This window comes from Lepisosteus oculatus, chromosome 4 (genome assembly GCF_040954835.1).
Source record: "Lepisosteus oculatus isolate fLepOcu1 chromosome 4, fLepOcu1.hap2, whole genome shotgun sequence".
Taxonomy (NCBI): Eukaryota; Metazoa; Chordata; class Actinopteri; order Semionotiformes; family Lepisosteidae; genus Lepisosteus; species Lepisosteus oculatus.
The window spans coordinates 43,970,180-43,989,045 of record NC_090699.1 but is presented as its reverse complement, the minus strand read 5'-3'; the positions used below and the strand labels follow the sequence as shown (position 1 = coordinate 43,989,045).

The following is an 18,866-nucleotide window of genomic DNA, read 5'->3' as shown; positions in this document are numbered from 1 at the left end:
GTCCCAGCGGGGTCAGGGTCCTCCATGCAGCGAGCCGTCTTTAACGGCACCGTGATAACTTCCTGTCTACCGAAAATAATTCCCGTTCCACCTTGGCTCTCGAAGAGCCACCACCGAGCGCAACGATTTTTAGATCCGCCAGTGGCAGCTAAGGCAGAGTCGCAGAACAGTAAAATATCACCGCGCTGCTGAACATCTCTCACTCTCTGCCTGACCCATAGCGACCTGATTAAAATGATCCTGCTTCCCGCGGGCTCAGAAAACCCAGATGACACTGCACTGCTCGTTGATGCTCCAGGAATAAACTACCGACGTCCTCCTACCAAGAAACAAACCCAGACCCACGTTCGGCTCTTCCACAAGACTTGGAGAAGAGTCAGGGGAGGAGAGTCTCTCACTCCAGGTGCACAGCGCTGTGATATTAAAGTGTGCAGCTCTGCACTCTAAACAAAGCAGCGTCCGACACTACACTGGGACTGACACAGGTGCTCATCCTGTACTTATGTATATAAGCTCATGTTATACTGTGGGCCTGGAAGTGGGAATCTTGTATGAAGGTTCTCACCCATCCATTTTCTCACGGCCTTTTCCAATTCAGGGATGTGGGGGAGCTGGAGCCTATCCTGGCAAGCTACAGACAGGCTGAGTCAAATGATTTTGTTTCCCGAGGTTCTCAAGATATCCGAGCAGCCGCATAAGGCAGAGGTGTTAGTGGGGCCAGCAGGGGCGCTCACCCTGCGGTCCATGTGGGTCCTAATGCCCCAGGATAGTGACAGGGGCACTATACTGTAAACAGGCACCGTCCTTTGGATGAGAAGTAAAACTGAGGTCCTGACTCTCTGTGGTCTTTAAAAATCCCAGGGTGTTTCTTGAAAAGAGTAGGGGTGTAACTCCATTTGTCCTGGACAAATTTCCTATTGGCCCTTACCAATCATGGCCTCCTAATAATCCCCATCTATGAATTGGTTTCATTACTCTGCTCTCCTCCCCACTGATAGCTGGTGTGTGGTGAGCGTTCTGGTGCACTATTGCTGCCGTCACATCATCCAGGTGGGGCTGCACAGTGGTGGTGTTGGAGGGGAGTCCCCATTATCTGTAAACCACTTTGAGTGGAGTGTTCAGAAAAGCGCTATATAAGTGTAAGCAATTATTGTTATTATTATTACACTCTGGATGGGATGGGATACCAGTCCATTGCAGGGCACACAGAGACACATAACACACACTCACACCAGGGCCAGTTTTCCCAATTCACCAAGAAACCAATTAACCTACCAGTATGACTTTGGAGTGTGGGAGGAAACTGAACGGAACTGAACCCAGGACCCCCAGAGCTGTGAGGCGGCAATGCTGAACACAGCGCTACCCAGCCACCCTTGAAGGTTGCAGGACAAAAATTCTCAGTCTCCAGTGCCAAACTGGATCGTTAATTAAGAAAATCCACTGTGGCACTGAGTGGTATTGTACAAAAAAAAACAACAACAATGATAATAAGAGCACAAAGAAGATGTATATGGAAACCCTCAAACTGGTGCCCCCTGAAACAGCAACAGACCCTCTTGTCCGCAGATGGAAGTGCAGTAACAGCGAAGACCAGACAGAAGTAACTGGTGAAAAAACACAGCTCACTTTGAGTACAAAATTACAGGCTATCAGCTCTGGAACGGCCTGGCACTGTGTCATGAAAACAAACTCCCTGAATGGAGTTTCCAGAAGCTACAATCCGGATCGTACACACTTCCTCGTTTTCCCTTCCTTCCTCGCCCCCCCTCAGTGGAATGAAAAAGCAGGATTTGCCGTCCTGCAGCGAGGGCGATCCCAGTCCAAACGGCCACCAGTCTCACTTGCTCTGGCTCCAAACGGCTGTACTCAAGCTAAGCAAGATGGGCATCTCTACCCAATGAGCTGACAGACCCCCCCACGTGATCGTCGGCTCCAGTGCTTCGGGTTCACAGGCATGCATAGCGAACCAACAAAGCATGAAGGAAAGTGAAAATGCAGATAAGCTGTTTTTGCAATGTTTTGCAACAGTACACATGGACAATGAAAAACATTCCACGGTCCAAACTAGCTGAGCAGCTGGTGGTTTGTGCAGTAAGAAGGGAGACTAGTGATACTCCAGCAGCATGTGTTACCCTAATAAAACAGGCCCTAAAGGTCAGAGGTCTTATTTCATTTCTAGATTAAGGGTTAAAATGGTATTTATACGTCACATTTATAAAAGACCTATAAAGTGCACAACCAGCTGACTGAAAATGAATGGATGGAGATATTAATGCAATACTGACAGAGTGAATGTTAACAATCAACAGGTAGGTAGGTAGGCAACAAAATGCAAATCCTGACCATAAATGGAACAGACATTCCTACGCTAACCACTAGTACTATTTGCTACACAGTATTTCAGAGTAAAATACTCTGTAAAAGCTTAGCTGGCCTGTTATCCATTTATAAGGATTTCAAAAACAGTAGCTATAACACTCCACCTTTAAGTCCTCATTCTGAATAGCACAGGAGGTGCAAGAATCTAAAGCCCACTGATGACGCAACTGCAACCAACCTCAATTTGTACTGAAAAGATTTTACACACGAGATGAAACCAGGTCACGATTAAAGAGCTGACACAGATAAAATTAAACCACTAACACTAATTACTCAGAAGGTCTCAAGAGAGGATAAAGAAGTGGATGCTTTAGAAAGAAAATAAGAGGCGAAAGGAAGAGCAAATACAAAAAAAAAATATATAGAAACATCTGCTTGCGAATACTTCCGATATGCAAAGAAATCCAGCTGCCTCTGGAATATCGGTTACATACAAACTCATATGAACACTCAAAAAGCCAGGCGTAACATCCGCTACCGCATTCATCGGGGCCAGACACACCGTCGAGTCACAGGAGCTCCCAGCGAGAGCAGTGGGCCCGGGAGCCCTCCTGCGTGCCAGTCACGAGCCGTGTGCCAGCGTAAACAGCAATAACCGCTTCTGGACCGGCGGGCAGGCCTGCTGGCTGCTTCCGTGCCATGAAGTTCTGGCATACCCGTCCGTAACCCCTTGAACGCACAACCAAGTCCCGGGGGCTGGAGAGAAACTCGCTCTTTCTTTAGCATTTAGCCCCAGAACAGCATTAGACAAAATGACGTTCCCCTCATGAGGTCGACACCACCTTGCAGGCCCCCGACCCTGCATCAGCCCCCTGTCAGGGGCTGAAAAACAAGCCCTGGTGTGCTTCTGGATAAACAGAACCCTCCTGTGAGCACGTGGCACAGACACTATGGAAGGGCAACTCGGCTCCATTCAGTTAAGCCAAAAACCTCACACACATCTCGTGGGCTGAGGTGCAGTGCAGTACACAATGCTTAACCCTTCACACTCCAAGCACGTTTCACTGGCTTTGCTCTAAAGATCAATTTCCCCTGTTCCTATATTAGTGAATATAAAGTCCTAAAGCTCCAGATACGATTTGTCAGCAAAAGTAACAGATCAATTCTGTATTTTATTTCATGCTTCCCTATGAGGTTAGGAGAGCTGGAAAGCTTAAAGACAAGAGTATAATTGATTTAACATTCTATGATCAGGAAACTGCTCAAACAATGGGACTACGGCTAGAGTGTCCGATGAGCTCAGTCTGGCCAGCACCTTTGTGTAACCTGAGTAAATGTTACCATACTGCAGAGGGCAGAGGTCAGTGCTCTGTCAAAGCCAGATCAAGCATCTTTCCCAGTGGAATCTGCCTGGAGGAGCACAAGACCTTTCAACACCAGCACACCCACACTGTCGCTGCTCATTTCCCATGGAAGCTGAGGGAGATGGGCGGAGTGGTGGCACTGTGGCTAAGGATCTGCGCCTGTGGCTGGAAGGTTGCCGGTTCTAATCCCACGTCCGGCAGAGGAATCCTACTCCGTTGGGCCCCTGAGCAAGGGCCTTAACCCCAACTGCTCCAGGGACGCCGTATGAATGGCCGACCCTACGCTCTGACCCCAAGCTTTTCTCCCTATCTGTGTGTCTCATGGAGAGCAAGCTGGGGTATGAAAAAAGACAAATGCCTAATACAGGAAATTGTATCCGGCCAGTGAAGTGATCTTATCTCTTATCTTATCATGCCCAAGAAACAGACAAAGCGTTTCTTTCAAATATAGTAGGCCAGCTATTCAGGTGCTTCTACTAACTTTTCTCACTCCCCGATTACCAGCCTAGTTTGATCTGTCTGAGCTCCAGTGAAGGCCAAGATGAACAGAAGGCCATGCAAACAAAGAGGTTCACTACCCGCTCGACAGCTGTTGCGGACAATTTAAGCACCGACTTTCATTCATCCATTTTCAAACCACTTCTTCAGGATCGCAGGGGAATCGGAGCCTATAACGGCAAACAATTAGGAAAAAGGCAGGATACACCCTGGGAGGGACACCAGTCCATCGCAGAGCTCACACAGGCACAAACACACACAATCTCACCAGGGCCAATGTGCCCACAAGACAATCAATCTACTAGGAGGTCTTTAGGCTCCCAGAGGAAACCCTTGTGAATACAGGGAGAATTTACAAACTCCACCCAGACAGCATTCCAGGAATTGAACCCAGTGCCACATGTGAGGCAGCAATGCTAAACACTGAGCCACAGAGCCGCCCTAAGCACGACTTCTTTTACAAAAACAATGCATACTTCAAAACTAAGCTGTGTCTTTTATCTCTGCAAGACCGTCCCACGAAAAGCAGCTGAACATGTTAGCACAACCATCCTCGCAGCACGGCTTTAATCACTGACTTCTGAGTGAAGAGTCAGGCCCTGCAGTAAACAGAGCTCTATCCCACAGGGCAACGCACAAGCAAGAGGCAGGGAAGACAAAGCATAATGAACCACACTGCACAAGGAACAGACAATGGACAGTCTGAAGCAGAAGAGGGAAATTACAGAGAAGATGAACAGCAATGATTTGCAGTTCCCAAAACAGTGATTCCCGCCGGAGTGAAGAGATCAGGTTCTCGTGACTCCACGATTCTTAGGACTTCCTTCAAATTCTGGAGACAGAATTCAGGATTCCCTTCAGCCTGATGACTGGCTGCAGTTCCACTCCTTTTTAATGCCCTTGGATGAACAGGGGATGAAATAAGGACACTGGCTCTTCTGATCAGAATGACCCCTGGAGACAGGCCGCACCATGTAGTTATCTCATCAACCAGACTGTGCCATCATAAGTCCTGACAACACTTATGACATGTGTCCAATTTTACTCCTCCTCATTTTTGCAAAGTCTTAAGAGCTGTAATAAAACTTGACTGGATCTTTTAAAGCACATTTTTCCTGAAAAAAACAGCTGCAACAGTCCTCTGTCACACCGTTTAAAGTAAATCCTAAATGATCAGCAACTGCAGATAATGACATTTTGAGTTATCGGTTACCATAAAGTACTAATAAACAAGACCAGGATGAACTAAAATGTGACTTTTCGTGAAGTATATTAAAGGTAAAGCTGTTTATACTTGAGCCACATGAAAACTGCCTCTACGCGTCACAGGCCTCTCTTAGGTGGAGGCCTCCCGTCTTCAAGGTGTTAATTCATCGGCTCCCACTGACCTCTCCTGCCTGCAGGCCGGCTTCCTGGAGCTCACACACGCCAGACACAGATCGCGCAAACAGCCACTGTTGCTTCATTAAACCAAGCTTCTTCTGTACAGACCCCCCCGAGCAGCACGTCACTGGGTTACACGCAGGAGGGGGTCATTCTTCTGACACCTATCAACCCGCTGTAGTCTTTTCAGAGCACCCACCCAGAGATGAAACAAAAATTGCCCGTGTTCAGAAAAGCACAGCTCAAAACACTGTTGGAGACGCACGGTTCCCTTCATCGGCACATTATCGCATCCTTAGACTTCAGCAGTCTGCCTTCCAAAGGAAAGATTCCCTGCCTGTAAAATCAGAAGTGTATCCCACGGGACTGTACTAACTCCTACACGCAAACAATTGCTAAAGAAACGAACCTCTGAAAATGCCACGATTCTAACGTTTCCCCAGCACTCCTACTGCTGCTACTGAAGCAAAACACACAGAACAACAAAAAAAAAGGAAAATACAAGAAATGTGATCTTAAAATTAACTCTTTAAAGAGATTATGCATTTTTTTTATGCGATATCAGACACATTAGAGCAGATCTAAAATGAGGAGGGGGGTTTACTTTTTTCACTGACCTCATTCTCACAAGCACTAATGTCAAAAATTGTCTAACACGGCACAAAAAAAAAACCCATGTGTCTCTGGGTCTGCAGCTAACCAGAAAGATGGAACAAAAAAAGAAGTTTCTATTCTTCTGAGAGGCGAGTATTTTCTCTTTAACCACACATTGCAAATCCCCCAGAAAACCCAAATGAAAAGACATTGTGAACACTTGGAAAGTTAGGGCCGAGTAACTGTTCGGGCGACTCCTGTCTGCAGAAATGCTGCTCACCTCGATCCGGCTCATTATTCCCCATACAGATTCCCCAGCGGCAGCTCATACTCCCAAATTCACCGGCAGGCTGCAGGATCCGCTTATCAAGGAACAGCGCCAAGCGCCAAACACCCGCAGCTGTTAAATATGCACTGGCTGCAAGTGCTGTCCCTTCAAGAGCGATCAGGGTTCCAGAAGACCACTAGTGCAGAGTTCGCATGGCTATCCTGTTCATCTGATGGACGTGCTTGCAGTTGCTATGCAACAAGGCGTTGCAGGTTCCAGAGTGCGAGTGTGTGCGAAACAACAGAAATCACAACACCTCTTATTTCTGGCTACAGCTTCCCAAACAATATAGACCATTAAAATGCAAGTAAAAGGGTAAATGTACCAGGAAGCCAAGGAGGACTGTTTTTCAGTCCTTTGGCCCAATGGCCTAGTCCAATTATATTAAGGTGATTTATGAACATGTCATATCATGTATGATGGAATTGACATTTTAAATAATTTCGATATTTAATTAAATGTGTTTTTGATAAAAGAAAACCCGGCCGAGGGCAGAAACTAAAAAGAAATAGTTATTAGACCTAAAAGTAAGCTTAGGTGCTTTACTTTCATGGCACAAGACAATACGAAACAATATGTTCCCTGGCCTTCTGTCTCTGGTATCTGGTTCAACTGAAGATGCTGAAGATACTTTTCCCAAAAAAAATAGCCATCAAATCATACAGTACACTGCAATAAAAGACTACTCTCCTGCCCCTACAGTTTCTCCACTCTTCACTCACTTTGTTCACTTTTACACTTTGTTAAGCAGCTGATCCTCATCCCACTAACCCCACCTTTGTATATCCTGTAACAGCTATGATAGAACTATAGCAATGGCAGGAACCAGGTTGTGCGGGGGCAAATATAAGAATACCTTCTAACACCATCCGATGCTGACAGCATGGGGTCTAATTGGTGAACTTACCGTTATGTGGAGACACATCCAGAGCTGAAGGGGAGCTCTTAGGCCTAAGAAGTGTTGTTACTTATAATAATAATAATAATAATAATAATAATAATAATAATAATTACACTTATATAGCGCTTTTCTGGACACTCCACTCAAAGCGCTTTACAGGTAATGGGGACTCCCCTCCTCCACCACAATGTGCAGCATCCACCTGGATGATGCGACGGCAGCCATAGTACGCCAGAACGCTCACCACACATCAGCTATCAGTGGGGAGGAGAGCAGAGTAATGTAGCCAATTCATAGATGGGGATTATTAGGAAGCCATGATGGGTAAGGGACAATTGGAAATTTGGCCAGGACACCGGGGTTACACCCCTACTCTTGTCGAGAAGTGCCCTGGGATTTTTAAAGACACGTAATGATGGCACGCTGTCTTGCCACCTGATCCAGCAGGTACTTGATCCGATACAGCACTAGTGGGATGCTTACGTTCTGATGCAAGGTGAATAAGGATTTCCATAATCTGACCTGCACTGTGACACAGTGGGTCATCACCTTCCCATTAATGACTTCACTGACAGGCACATTTAACATTGATAAAAAAAAGATATTTCATCGCCAGCAACTACTGCTGTACGCTGTATTGTTGTGCATTTGATAAACTCACATGCAAAGATTCTGCAAGTTTCTGTGACTTTTGATGCTGTGCCTCTCCCAAGTGCCACAGGAAAAACAAAACCATCTCCTGCTGCAATTTCAGTCGCACTGTCTGGCCATTACAGATCAATTCCCCTTACACAACAACACTTGCCTCAAGTAAAGGACCCACAGGCCTAGACTCTTAATTATAAAGCTGTTATCTAAGACATCAGTAATATGTTCTCAGCAAAGATGTCTCCTTGGGTATTCACCACAGTGCTAATTGGGTTTACCACTAAATGTGGAATACTGCGAGTCTGCACAGCTCAAAAAAGGAGAAATAACAGGCAAGAATGCAATTATGTCTCCACACATTCCTTTCATGGCATTCCAAATTACAAATATTCTGACACGGGGAATGTATTAAGAATTTCTACAGAGAAAGCCACACGGCTTTCACAACATCAGGGAGACACCTGGTTTACAGGGAAACACAGGAGCAAATCTGGAGATTGAGGGACTCGCTACTGCAATTTGAATGTCCCTCTGACTGGCCTTGAAACAGCTGCAGAATGAATGTGTCACCCCATTGCCTAATCACTCCCAGGCCCATCAGTTCTCTGTTGACACACCAACTGAGAAAGCATCACTACAGCGTATCAGACAGGTTGCTTAAGTACAAGCTGAACAACTAACCCCAGATTAAGACTGACATGTAGATACGAGTGAGCAAAACATCAGTGTTACATGTCAACAGAGTGCCACTGTGCCAGTGGGATTATTGTAATTTGTTCCCTATTTAAACAACTCACACTCACTGATCAGTCACCATGAACCGACATCCCTCCTATTATGGCCTGACAAAAGTAAAATGTTCGCCAGTATTGATTTAAAAAGATACACACTCCTTGCACTGCAGTGAATTAAATGATTATCTTAACTCTAAATTAATATTTGTATCCCCTAATAAATTTGTAACAACCTCGCCTTGAAACATCCAGTGGTTTTACTAAGCAACACAGCCACCTTTTTGTGAATGTCTTCTAAGGGAGAAGCCGAGACCTCCTGAAATCCAAACTTTCCTCTCTCCAGTAATACTAAGCAGAACGCAGCACCCATTTCAGCTTAAACTGTTTGTTTAAATACTATACACATTTCAGCCAGGCCTGCAGAAATAATAGACCATTTTTTCCCATTCAGCATAAATAAAAACTTCCCGTTGATATGTTGCACAAACAAGTCAGCAGAACCAGCTGGTCGCAATGGGGAAATACCGCGTTTGTTTGTGGAGGAGTGCGGGTAAAGTTGAGCAATAACGTTCCCCAAGCAACGCGGAGATGCCGGGTGAGACATTTTGGGAAAGAAACATCTGTCCACGGAAAAACAAAGAAGCGGTTGCGTGCCCAAGATGCTTTAAATATTGAAAAACCGAACCATTTAGGTAATGACGGATGTGAGTCGGGCACGATTGACAAGGGCAAAGGCTAAACGGGACGACTGGGAATGAACTGGACCCGACTGCAGTCCCCCTGAAGGAATTCAAATTCCCCAAGCGGGCAGCTGACCGCTCAGTTCAGATTTTGTGACGCCCCCCACCAAAAAAAAAAAACCTGCCAGCCTTCAAACCAAGACTTTGCAACAGTCGTGGTTTCCAATGAGCTACCTGGTATCATAACCAGGTTGCTCGCATGGGAAGTTACTCGCAGCACCTCCGCTGGCTTTCAGCAGCCCCCTCGCCTTCTGCTCCTGCCCCGCTGCCCGCCTAAGCAGACACCCCCAACTCCTGCAGAGCCGGCAGCCAGAAAACGGGCTTCAAACCCCACGGATCCGCTCCACGCACGCGTCCGGACACGCTTTTACAGCCGGGGCTCCCCATCCAGAGACCCAGCGGCGAGGGGGCAACAGACCGTGCCCACGGATCCGAACGGGTTATTGTTTCAATACCAAAACTGTACCAAAAAAAGAAGGGATAAAAACTTTTGCATAATGCACGCACCGTCCTTAATAAAATCGGATGCCTAAAACCGGCACTGCCCGGCCCGGCTCCCAAACCCCCAATCTGAGATGTGAGCATTTTTCCAGTCCTCGCGGCGACAAAACACAAGTGTGTGTTTGTGGGGTCTTTCCCCCCCAATGCGAAAAAAAAAAATAAATCAGTTCGCAGGCCACATTGCAAGTCGAGTACCGCTGCAGAACTGATGACAATTTCTCAGCCATCTATACCAAAACAAAAACCACCGTCTTTTTGATATGCAACTTACCAGTTGACGTGTTTAAAAAAAGGCTCCCGTGGGAATTCGCCGGGGTAAAGAATTGTCCTAAAACTGGAAGTTTAAAAAGCTGCTAGACCGCATCCCGGACGACTCCGCCATCTTCACTCGGCGACTGACAGCCTGTGAGGGGAGCGAACCACCGCTGCCGGACCTGCAGGGGGGGGGGATGGCGCTTGAATTCAGGGTTTCCCGTCCGCTTCATTTAATCTTGCCGGCCGCTGGCAACATCTGAGCTTCGCCGCAAAGTCGTCCGAGCTTGGAGCCTCCTAGATGCGGAGGTTTGTTTACCGTGAGGCAGAGAATGTGGAGCTGAGGGGCAACCTCCGATGCTGACTCCCCCACAAGTCCGGAGGTGCTGGAGCCCGAATGCAGCGAGCACCTCTGATTGAGCTTTCCAGGTGAGGCGCCGGAGAAGAGGAGGGGGTCTGACCGGAGGATCTCGGAGCCCAGCGGCTGCACGACGCGCTACGACTCACCTGCAACTCACCTGCAGCCGAAGTCACCCGCTTGTGTTACCCATGACGGGGACGTCGCTCTTGGATGGCATCTTTCATCGGTGCAAAGGGGATTGATCAGGAGCTACGTAGCTTTTAGATAAACTGGAGTCTGTCAGGTGTTGTTTTTCCTTAATTGGCCCTGCAATATTATTAATACATTTTGGAGAATGAACAGAAGATGACACTTTAAAAACTTGAATAGAACATGGGGCAAACTGTTCTATTTCGACACATTAGCAGTGGTTTAAATGGCACAAATAAGAGATTCAGGTTTTATCCTAATCATCAAACTTTTTACCCATATTCTATTTACCACTTACACTATATTTTGAGTTCCCAATTAATTATATAAGATATTCTTATTATAGCACTCGATCCATTTAACAGTTCGGGTGAAACATGTTTTCGTTCTTTAAATATTTTTTTTTATTGGTAAAACCACGGAAAACAGTAAAGTCTGTGCTAGTAGGTCAAACTGTAACAAATTGTAACTGTACCAGCCAATTATACGAAGCAGAACATTAAATGTCACATTAAAACGTCGTGTCACTTGTCGACTTGATCATTGATCGTAACCTTTCCGAGGAAACAGAAAAAGCACAGCCGCAAGATTTTCTCTTTAAAAATGACTCATCCCAACCATTTTCTTCTAGAAAATGGCACGGAGACGTATTGTAGCATAGTTACTTCTGATATGGTTTTACAGATTGGAAATACAAAATGCACAGGAAGACTGGCGAGTTGCTTATTATTTAAAAAAAATAAACTTTGTATGGCGTGACCTGTGGTATAGAAATCTTCAGAAAAATACAAAATTGCTTTTGTGCGAGACGAACTATATTCAGCTCTGGAACAGTATTGCAATATTAACTCTCTAGCAATCTCTAGTGGCATCTTGTGGAAGAACCGATTTTCTTCTATACGTGGAGGATTTAACGAAAGAATCTTGCAAACCTGTTTTTTTTGTACAACGCTCATGTTTCACTGTAGGGGGTGGTATTTTTTTAACGAATTTTTGTAACGATTTTTTTCACGACCTGCGTGGTGGAGACGGTGATCATTATCCCTGTGTTGCAATGATATGCTTGTTCCCTAAACACGTAGTCTTAGTGTCACTTATATGGGTTTTGTTTAAAAAATCGCGTTTTTTAATATCTTCCGAACGAGAAAATTAATTGTGATAAGGACACTGAGAGAACGTATCAGCGTTTTAATTAATAATACTTATAAATGACCCAGTCTGTTTTCTCTGATACAGTATTCAAATTACGTTAAATTGTAGTGTACACATTAAGACTAAATGCTAAAAAAGTTTTGTTGTAGGTAAGGTATAACATAAGGTATTTATGTTGAAAAGTGCCTAGAATTATTGGGATGTACCCCAAAAATTAAATGATTACACACTTCTGTTACAGGATGTTTCAGGTAAGACTCTGGACTGTGTTGAAAGAGAATTAAGCGTTTCTTTCACCAGATCTATTTTTCAGAGATCTGGTGACTAAAGCAGGACAGCATGGTGGCACAGTGATTAGCATTGCTGTCTTGCAGCCCTGGGTTCAATTCTGGACCTGGGGTGCTATCTGTGTGGAGTCTGTGTGTTCCCATGTTGGTGGGATGTTCGTCCAGCTGCTCCGGTGTCTGTTTGCCCTGTAATGAACGGGAGCCCTGTCCAGGGTGTACCCCCACCTTACACCAGTTGCTCCCCTGTGGCCCTGAACTGAAAGAAGGAGGTAGAGAATAGTTGGATGGATGGTGGCTAAACCTACTAATGAGGTCAGACCAAATGGCTCACCCCAAGATGCTCCACCTCATGGAGGAGCTGGAAGAGGGTCTTGTATTTTACTCTTTTAGTGCTTGACCAGTGTCCTGTGAGGTGCCAAAATATGTTGTGATACTGCAGTGTACCCATTTCCTTTCCTGAGATACTCTACTCTAGCTTTTCTGTGTGCAGGTTCTAATTCTTCTGACTTCACCATCCTCTTTCACTTAATGTGAAAAGCTTTTGTTTATAATATTTGCAGTTTAGTCTTTTAATTCAAGTACTAAATGAAATTGTGTGTCATTCTGCTGTCTCCTCATTGTTTTTCTCCCCCCACTGTAGAGTGCTTTGAGAAGCCACCGTTAAAGGCTGTATAAAATCAAGTTTATTTTTCTTATTATGTGTTTTTCCTCTTTAAAATAGAACTCGTAATTCACAAACCTTTCCTCGTATGAAAAAATGGTATCACTCACCTTTCACATCTACTGTATGCTTAGGTAGAAGAAGCATGGATGTAAAGAGTTCCTTGACATCCGCACAATTCATGTGTTTTGCGCTTCGTGTGAATACTGAACCACCCAACCTGAGGAGCCGAGCAAGACTGGGCTGGCTCAGAAGGGGAAGGGGTTTTCTCTAAGGAAAATCGCTTGCTGCCCCAAGTGGTATTGTTAGACCAGAAGGTGGAGATCCTCTCTCTGTACCAGATACTCCAAAACAATGCTACAGCATGTGACTAGGGACATTCAACTGAGATACTGACTACATGGCTGTAAAAGATCCAATGTCTTTAAGAGATAGGCCAGTGTTTTGAATAAATTCCACTATGGGCTTGTGCAATCTACCCTCCCCAATCCGTTCCCTCTTAATTAAATTGAAGCACTTTCTCACTCCTCACCCAGATCTTCTATGTGTAGTGGGACTGTTGGTGCAGAAAGACAGGCTCATACCACCCAGGTAGGTACTGCATGTGGGCTAAAAATGAAAGGAATTATTACATACATCTGGGTGTCTGTGTTTATGCATAATATCTATCTCGGAACAAATTGCTGAGCAATTTCCATGAGTGCATTTTGAAAGCAATATATGTGATACAAAATGTATACTCCAAGCTCTAAAATGCTCACCTAAATCTTTTTAGTGGTGCTGAAGCACTTCAGTGGAGTGTGTGGTGTTAAGCACTGCCATCTCTCCAATCTCCAGGTATATATTACTAACTGGTGTGTCTTCCAGTGCTGGCCGTGAAGGTTCCTCACATTTCTAACGCTGTGCAAGATGTCTAGCACTGCATGACATAACCCTGGTTAGTGACTGTACTGGAGGACCCCTGTCAACCTAAATTGGGGATTTACAGGTGTGCTCACAATTATCTGGGAAGTTACAAAAATACTAAGAGAAACAATGTCCACAAATTGCAATTCTGTGAGTAAGAAACCTAAAATAGATATCCAGCTTCATAATAAAGCAGCAATTTCACATATGGTGCACAACATGAAAAACATTAAAAGTTAATTCGTGACACTGATGGAAGTATGTGTGTTCTTTAATACTTTATATTTTCTAAGATGTTTGGACTTCCTTCAACATGTACAGTTTTAAGTTCTGTAATATTTTCTTTCCTTTTCCTTCACAGCAGTCTTGAAGTCATTAACATCCCAGTGGGATTGTATTCCAGTGACTGAGACTGCTTCATTACTATGGAATACAACCTTCCATCCAGTAACCTTTACAGCACTGGTTCTCACAAATCTGCAGAAGTCCTTAGCACCTAAGAAATGTGCCGACATAGCCTTCCTCTGTGTTTAACAATGGGCACATGGAATTTAAAATTCTTCTTTTCCACAAAAAGTTTCCCTGGTGAAAACGTACTATTTTATATTCCTCTAGCGATAAATCATGGTAAAAGTATTGATCACATTTTCTCACGTATTCAGAGATATGTCCTAGGCTGTATACACAAAACGTTTGTGTGGGGTTTCATGTGTCTTGTTAGAATACCATTGTTCACCCAGATATTTAATCATATTTTCCAGTGCCAAGTCTTTTACAGTAGTATACAGTTTGTTAATAATAGCTACATAATGCTTTTTTATCTGGTGGTTTCTCCATTTATTTATTACATTCCCTTTTTATTTTATGTATTTAGTCTGTTAAACAGCAGGCATTTCTTTCATTAGCAGCTATAAATGCCCAAATACATTTGCCACAGCATGGAATTTGTTTTGTTCTAGTTTTCAATATAACACCTAGAAATTCTACTAACCCACAAAAAAAGTAATCATTTTTTTACCTACTTAATTTGTCTACCTAATCTGTAGACCTTAAGCAATATCATGCCACTTCAATACACCAGGAATGCTTAGGAGAGAGCATTCTAGTGTGTAGTCAGGCATTAGGCCGGAGCGTGATAAAACTAATGAATAATTCCTAACACTTATTCAGCACTTTTCTGGACACACCACTCAAAGCGCTTTACAGGTAATGGGGACTCCCCTCCACCACCACCAATGTGCAGCATCCACCATGATCATGCGACAGCAGCCATATTGCGCCTGTACCCTCACCAAACATTAGCTATCAGTGGGAAGGAGAGCAGAGTGATGAAGCCAGTTCATAGAAGGGGATTATTAGGAGGCCATGATTGGTAAAGGCATATGGGAAATAGCAGGATACTAGGGGTAACACCCCTACTCTTTTCGAGAAACACCCTCAGATTTTTAATAACCACAGAGAGTCAGGGGCTTTTTACATTTCAGTTTTACATTTCATCCAAAGGACGGCACCTTTTTTTTAGTATAGTGCACATCTTTATAGTATAGTGTACCTGTCACTGTACTGGGGCGTTGGGACTCACACAGACCCCAGGGTTAGTGCTCCCTTCTGGTTCCACTAACACCACTTCCAGCACCTGCTTAGCTTCAATGGGTTGCCAGTTGAGAGTTGGAGAATGATATACTGTAACTGCTGGCTTTAGAGATGCTATTGACCAGCAAGTATTGGCACAAACTTGCAGACAATCATTATTGTAGCAATGGTTAGGAAACCTCTGCCACATCCTTGGCTTTGTGCTCTGAAAGACAATAGTTGTACCCCCAACAAGATAGCCCTCCACACCACAGTGAAAGTTCCTCAACTGACTTCCTTTAAAGCAGGTGTCATGAAAATAATCCTACAGAATAACACGTCATCGAAGACAATTGTGGTACTATGTTGCCCACTGCAGTCAATCCTGTTGAAGTCTAATTGAACATACAGAACATACAGGGCATCCAGGCCTAATAGAAGTCAAAGACTTACTGTAATAATAGACACTGGACTCTGAGCTGCTTCAATGATCTGTCAAACTGTAACCTTACTGAGAACAGATGACAGACTGATCTTGCTGCTTTGATGTCACAAGGACAACACAGCCACACCTCTGAGTGCTATACATTTAAATCCTTTGGCCGTATCATGCGTGACTTCTGCCAGCCCACATTCCTGAGGTGCAGGCAACTCACGTGAATCATCAGCTGTTAATTAGTGATGAATAAAGGCACCGAATTACTGTTTATATAATTTTGTCACTTGACAGAAAATGCTGCTTTAGGCTCATCTTACAATCTTGAGTATTAACCATGCCACCTTTATTAAGGGAATCGAAACATGAGCCCTCTGGTCTTCTTCAATATTTTCAGTAACAACAAGCAAACTATAACCTGGTTTTGCCCCAATCAGGGTATGTCAAAATGTAATCAATTTTTTCATTTCAATTGCAAGCTCCAGCCCACCATTGAATTCAGAAAATGTAACAAGGCATCCAAAGATGTGAGATCTACACTCAACCTTAATAGTACAAAGTTTACTGTACTTCAGTGTTTGATCTTCAACTAAGGTTGAATACGAACACAGGATGTTTTTTGCCTTTGAAACATCGATTTAAATGTGAAATTATCCCATAAAGATGCAGTGATACAGTGGCCTGGACACTTGGGTGGGCTCTGTAGTTTGAGCACTGTGATTGTGCTACAGATAAAGGTATCTAACTGTAAACCACACCAGGTTCAAATGACATATGGCAAGTTCTTGTAAGTACTTATTTAAACTTCCTCTTGATTATTACCTTCACAGATAAGTGGATAAAAGTATATGATAAAAAACAGTTATCTTCAAAAACCGGAATGAAATGAGGAAACACAAAGCTGAATGAAGTTACCTGGGTAGAAGGAATTGAATTCACTGGATAGGAAAGGGGTCCTGGGGTTTCGAACAATAAAAGAAAGCAGTGCCCACTTGTGATGGCAATCTTCAGTTTTACCATTCATGTTTGTAGTTTGGCTACAACACAGAAGAGATCGTACTAAGACCTTGCCGACTGTCTCCCACCACCAACTCCCAACACACACAGTCCCCCAACCCCTCCACAAAGACAGGTGTAGCAGCAATCTTCAACTGTAGTGTTTGGAATTATCTTTATTAAGTAAACTACAATTTCAGTATTGCTCAATTCTTTTTTTTTTTTAAATCTAAATTACAACCTCTGGCAATCAACTGCACAGATCATATCTTTTTTCCACCCAAGCTACACTTTGAAAAATACAAAAATATCACAGTACATTCTCCAACTCCGAGGTCTCTGATAGGGCGAGATCTGAACACATAACACACAAGCATTCGGCTGGAACCAGAGCTTTAACCACATAAGCAGTGCTCCTCTTTTAAAGGTGCCCTTGCAAGCAATGCCTCTCAGCACTCAAATTTTACATCTTACCGTTTGCCCTCACATTGCAAAAACTGTTTTTATATAAAATATTCAGTAGATTACTACAATATATATATATGCGTGTATATAAAATAATCAGTTCATTATTACAATGATCTCCACATCAAATTTCATTACACTGTGCTTAAAGTCAGTCACCAGGGAGGTGCTTTTTCACAGAAGCTGGGGGACACCGCTGACAGCCATTCTTCCCTACATCAGGTCATGCAGTTATTCCCAAGGATGTTAACTTTTCAGACTCTAGTTTGAAACTCCGCGACTGCTTACAGAACCGCTCATGTAAAACGGGTGGACAGAGACTAATTTGAAGACCAATGCTTTGTACCCGCTTGACACCAGAAGCCACTGAGAGCTGTGGGGTTTGTTTGGTCCAAGCAGACTGCTGTGTGCTCTGGGCTCAGAACTGAACCATCACGTCTAGTAGGAAAAAAATAAATCACAGAATCGCATACTCTTCGTCTAAACCACTCCCTAAAAACATACCATTCTAAACAAATGAACGAGAACTCCAAAGAATCGTCACCCATACTCAAATAATTCTTTTTGATGTCAACCCTTTAATAACTTGTAACAAAGTTTTATTTGTCTTGCTTCAATACCAGCAAAATTCTCAAACCTTTAAAACCTAAATAGCTGGTGGAGACAAACTCCTCCCAGGGCAGAGGAATGTTGCAGTATGGATCTGTTGTCCTCAGTGGTTTCATTAAAAAAAAACATGGAGATCATTAAGAACCACGCTTACAGCAGACCGTGTGCAGGACTTAAAATACCACTGACCAGTGAGGCAGCAGAGGCTTCTCTCAGCATCTCTCGGCGGGCAGAGACAGGGGATGGTCTTGGTAATGGTATTATGGTGATAATATAAGAGGGATCAGGGTAAAAAGTATTCATTTTGCAAAATAAAAAAGGTAATGAGAAGATGATGCAATGGAGGAAAAGATTAGAGAAACAATTAGTTTCCCAGAATTCCTCTGTGAGGGCGTTTGACAGCTCTGGATGACAGGCTGAGAGCCGGTGTGACTGCCGACGAGGGTGCAATGGGTCTGGAACTGCGGGCTCTGGGCGTGGGCGTGGGTTCGGTGCGAGAAGGCAGCCCTCGCTCTCCCCCCCCCCCACTGTGGCGCTCAGGGGGAGAAGGTGGCCATCTCCAGGGAGATCCTCTGCCACAGCTCCTTGGTCTGCTTGCCCCTCTTGAGGTTCTGCAGCACATCGTTGAACTGCATCATGCCCACGGGAGTGAGGCAGAACGCGCCGCGGGCGCTGCGGATGATGTTGACGAAGTCGTCGTAGTCGGCCGGGGTCAGGTGGATCAGGCGGTGGTGGATGTACTGCGCGAGGAGACAAGGCAGAATGTCAGCTGCTGCCATGACCACTGCTAACATGAGTTCTCCCATCAAGCGGATACCAGTTCGGCTCCCACACAAGAAGACAGGCTACACCAACTCAAAATCACAGTGACTTCGAGGGGGGGGATCACAAACTCGGGTCACATTGAGTAATTTGAGTTCTAAGACTAAAATAAAATGGGGTGGCGCAGTGTTGAGCAATGCTGGGC

At 44.4% G+C, this 18,866-nt stretch overlaps 2 protein-coding genes across 5 annotated transcripts in view; both read right to left on the bottom strand.

The window, feature by feature from the left end:
* The window catches only part of ndst2a (N-deacetylase/N-sulfotransferase (heparan glucosaminyl) 2a), a 135,261-nt gene extending 124,177 nt beyond the window's left edge, over positions 1–11,084 (bottom strand). For 2 of the 3 annotated variants that reach the window (XM_015347828.2, XM_006630881.3), the window contains exon 1: positions 10,285–10,739. The gene's annotated coding sequence lies outside the window, so the exon portion shown is untranslated. Of the gene's footprint in view, positions 1–10,284; positions 10,740–10,772 lie in introns of those variants that run through there. The other variant, XM_069189255.1, reaches the window with a different exon arrangement.
* Positions 11,085–18,341: 7,257 nt separating this feature from the next.
* The window catches only part of zswim8 (zinc finger, SWIM-type containing 8), a 51,546-nt gene continuing 51,021 nt past the window's right edge, over positions 18,342–18,866 (bottom strand). For both annotated transcript variants that reach the window (XM_015347831.2, XM_006630883.3), the window contains exon 26: positions 18,342–18,639. In XM_015347831.2, the coding sequence (XP_015203317.2) occupies positions 18,436–18,639 (204 nt within the window). In that variant the 3' untranslated portion in view covers positions 18,342–18,435. The remainder of the gene's footprint in view (positions 18,640–18,866) is intronic.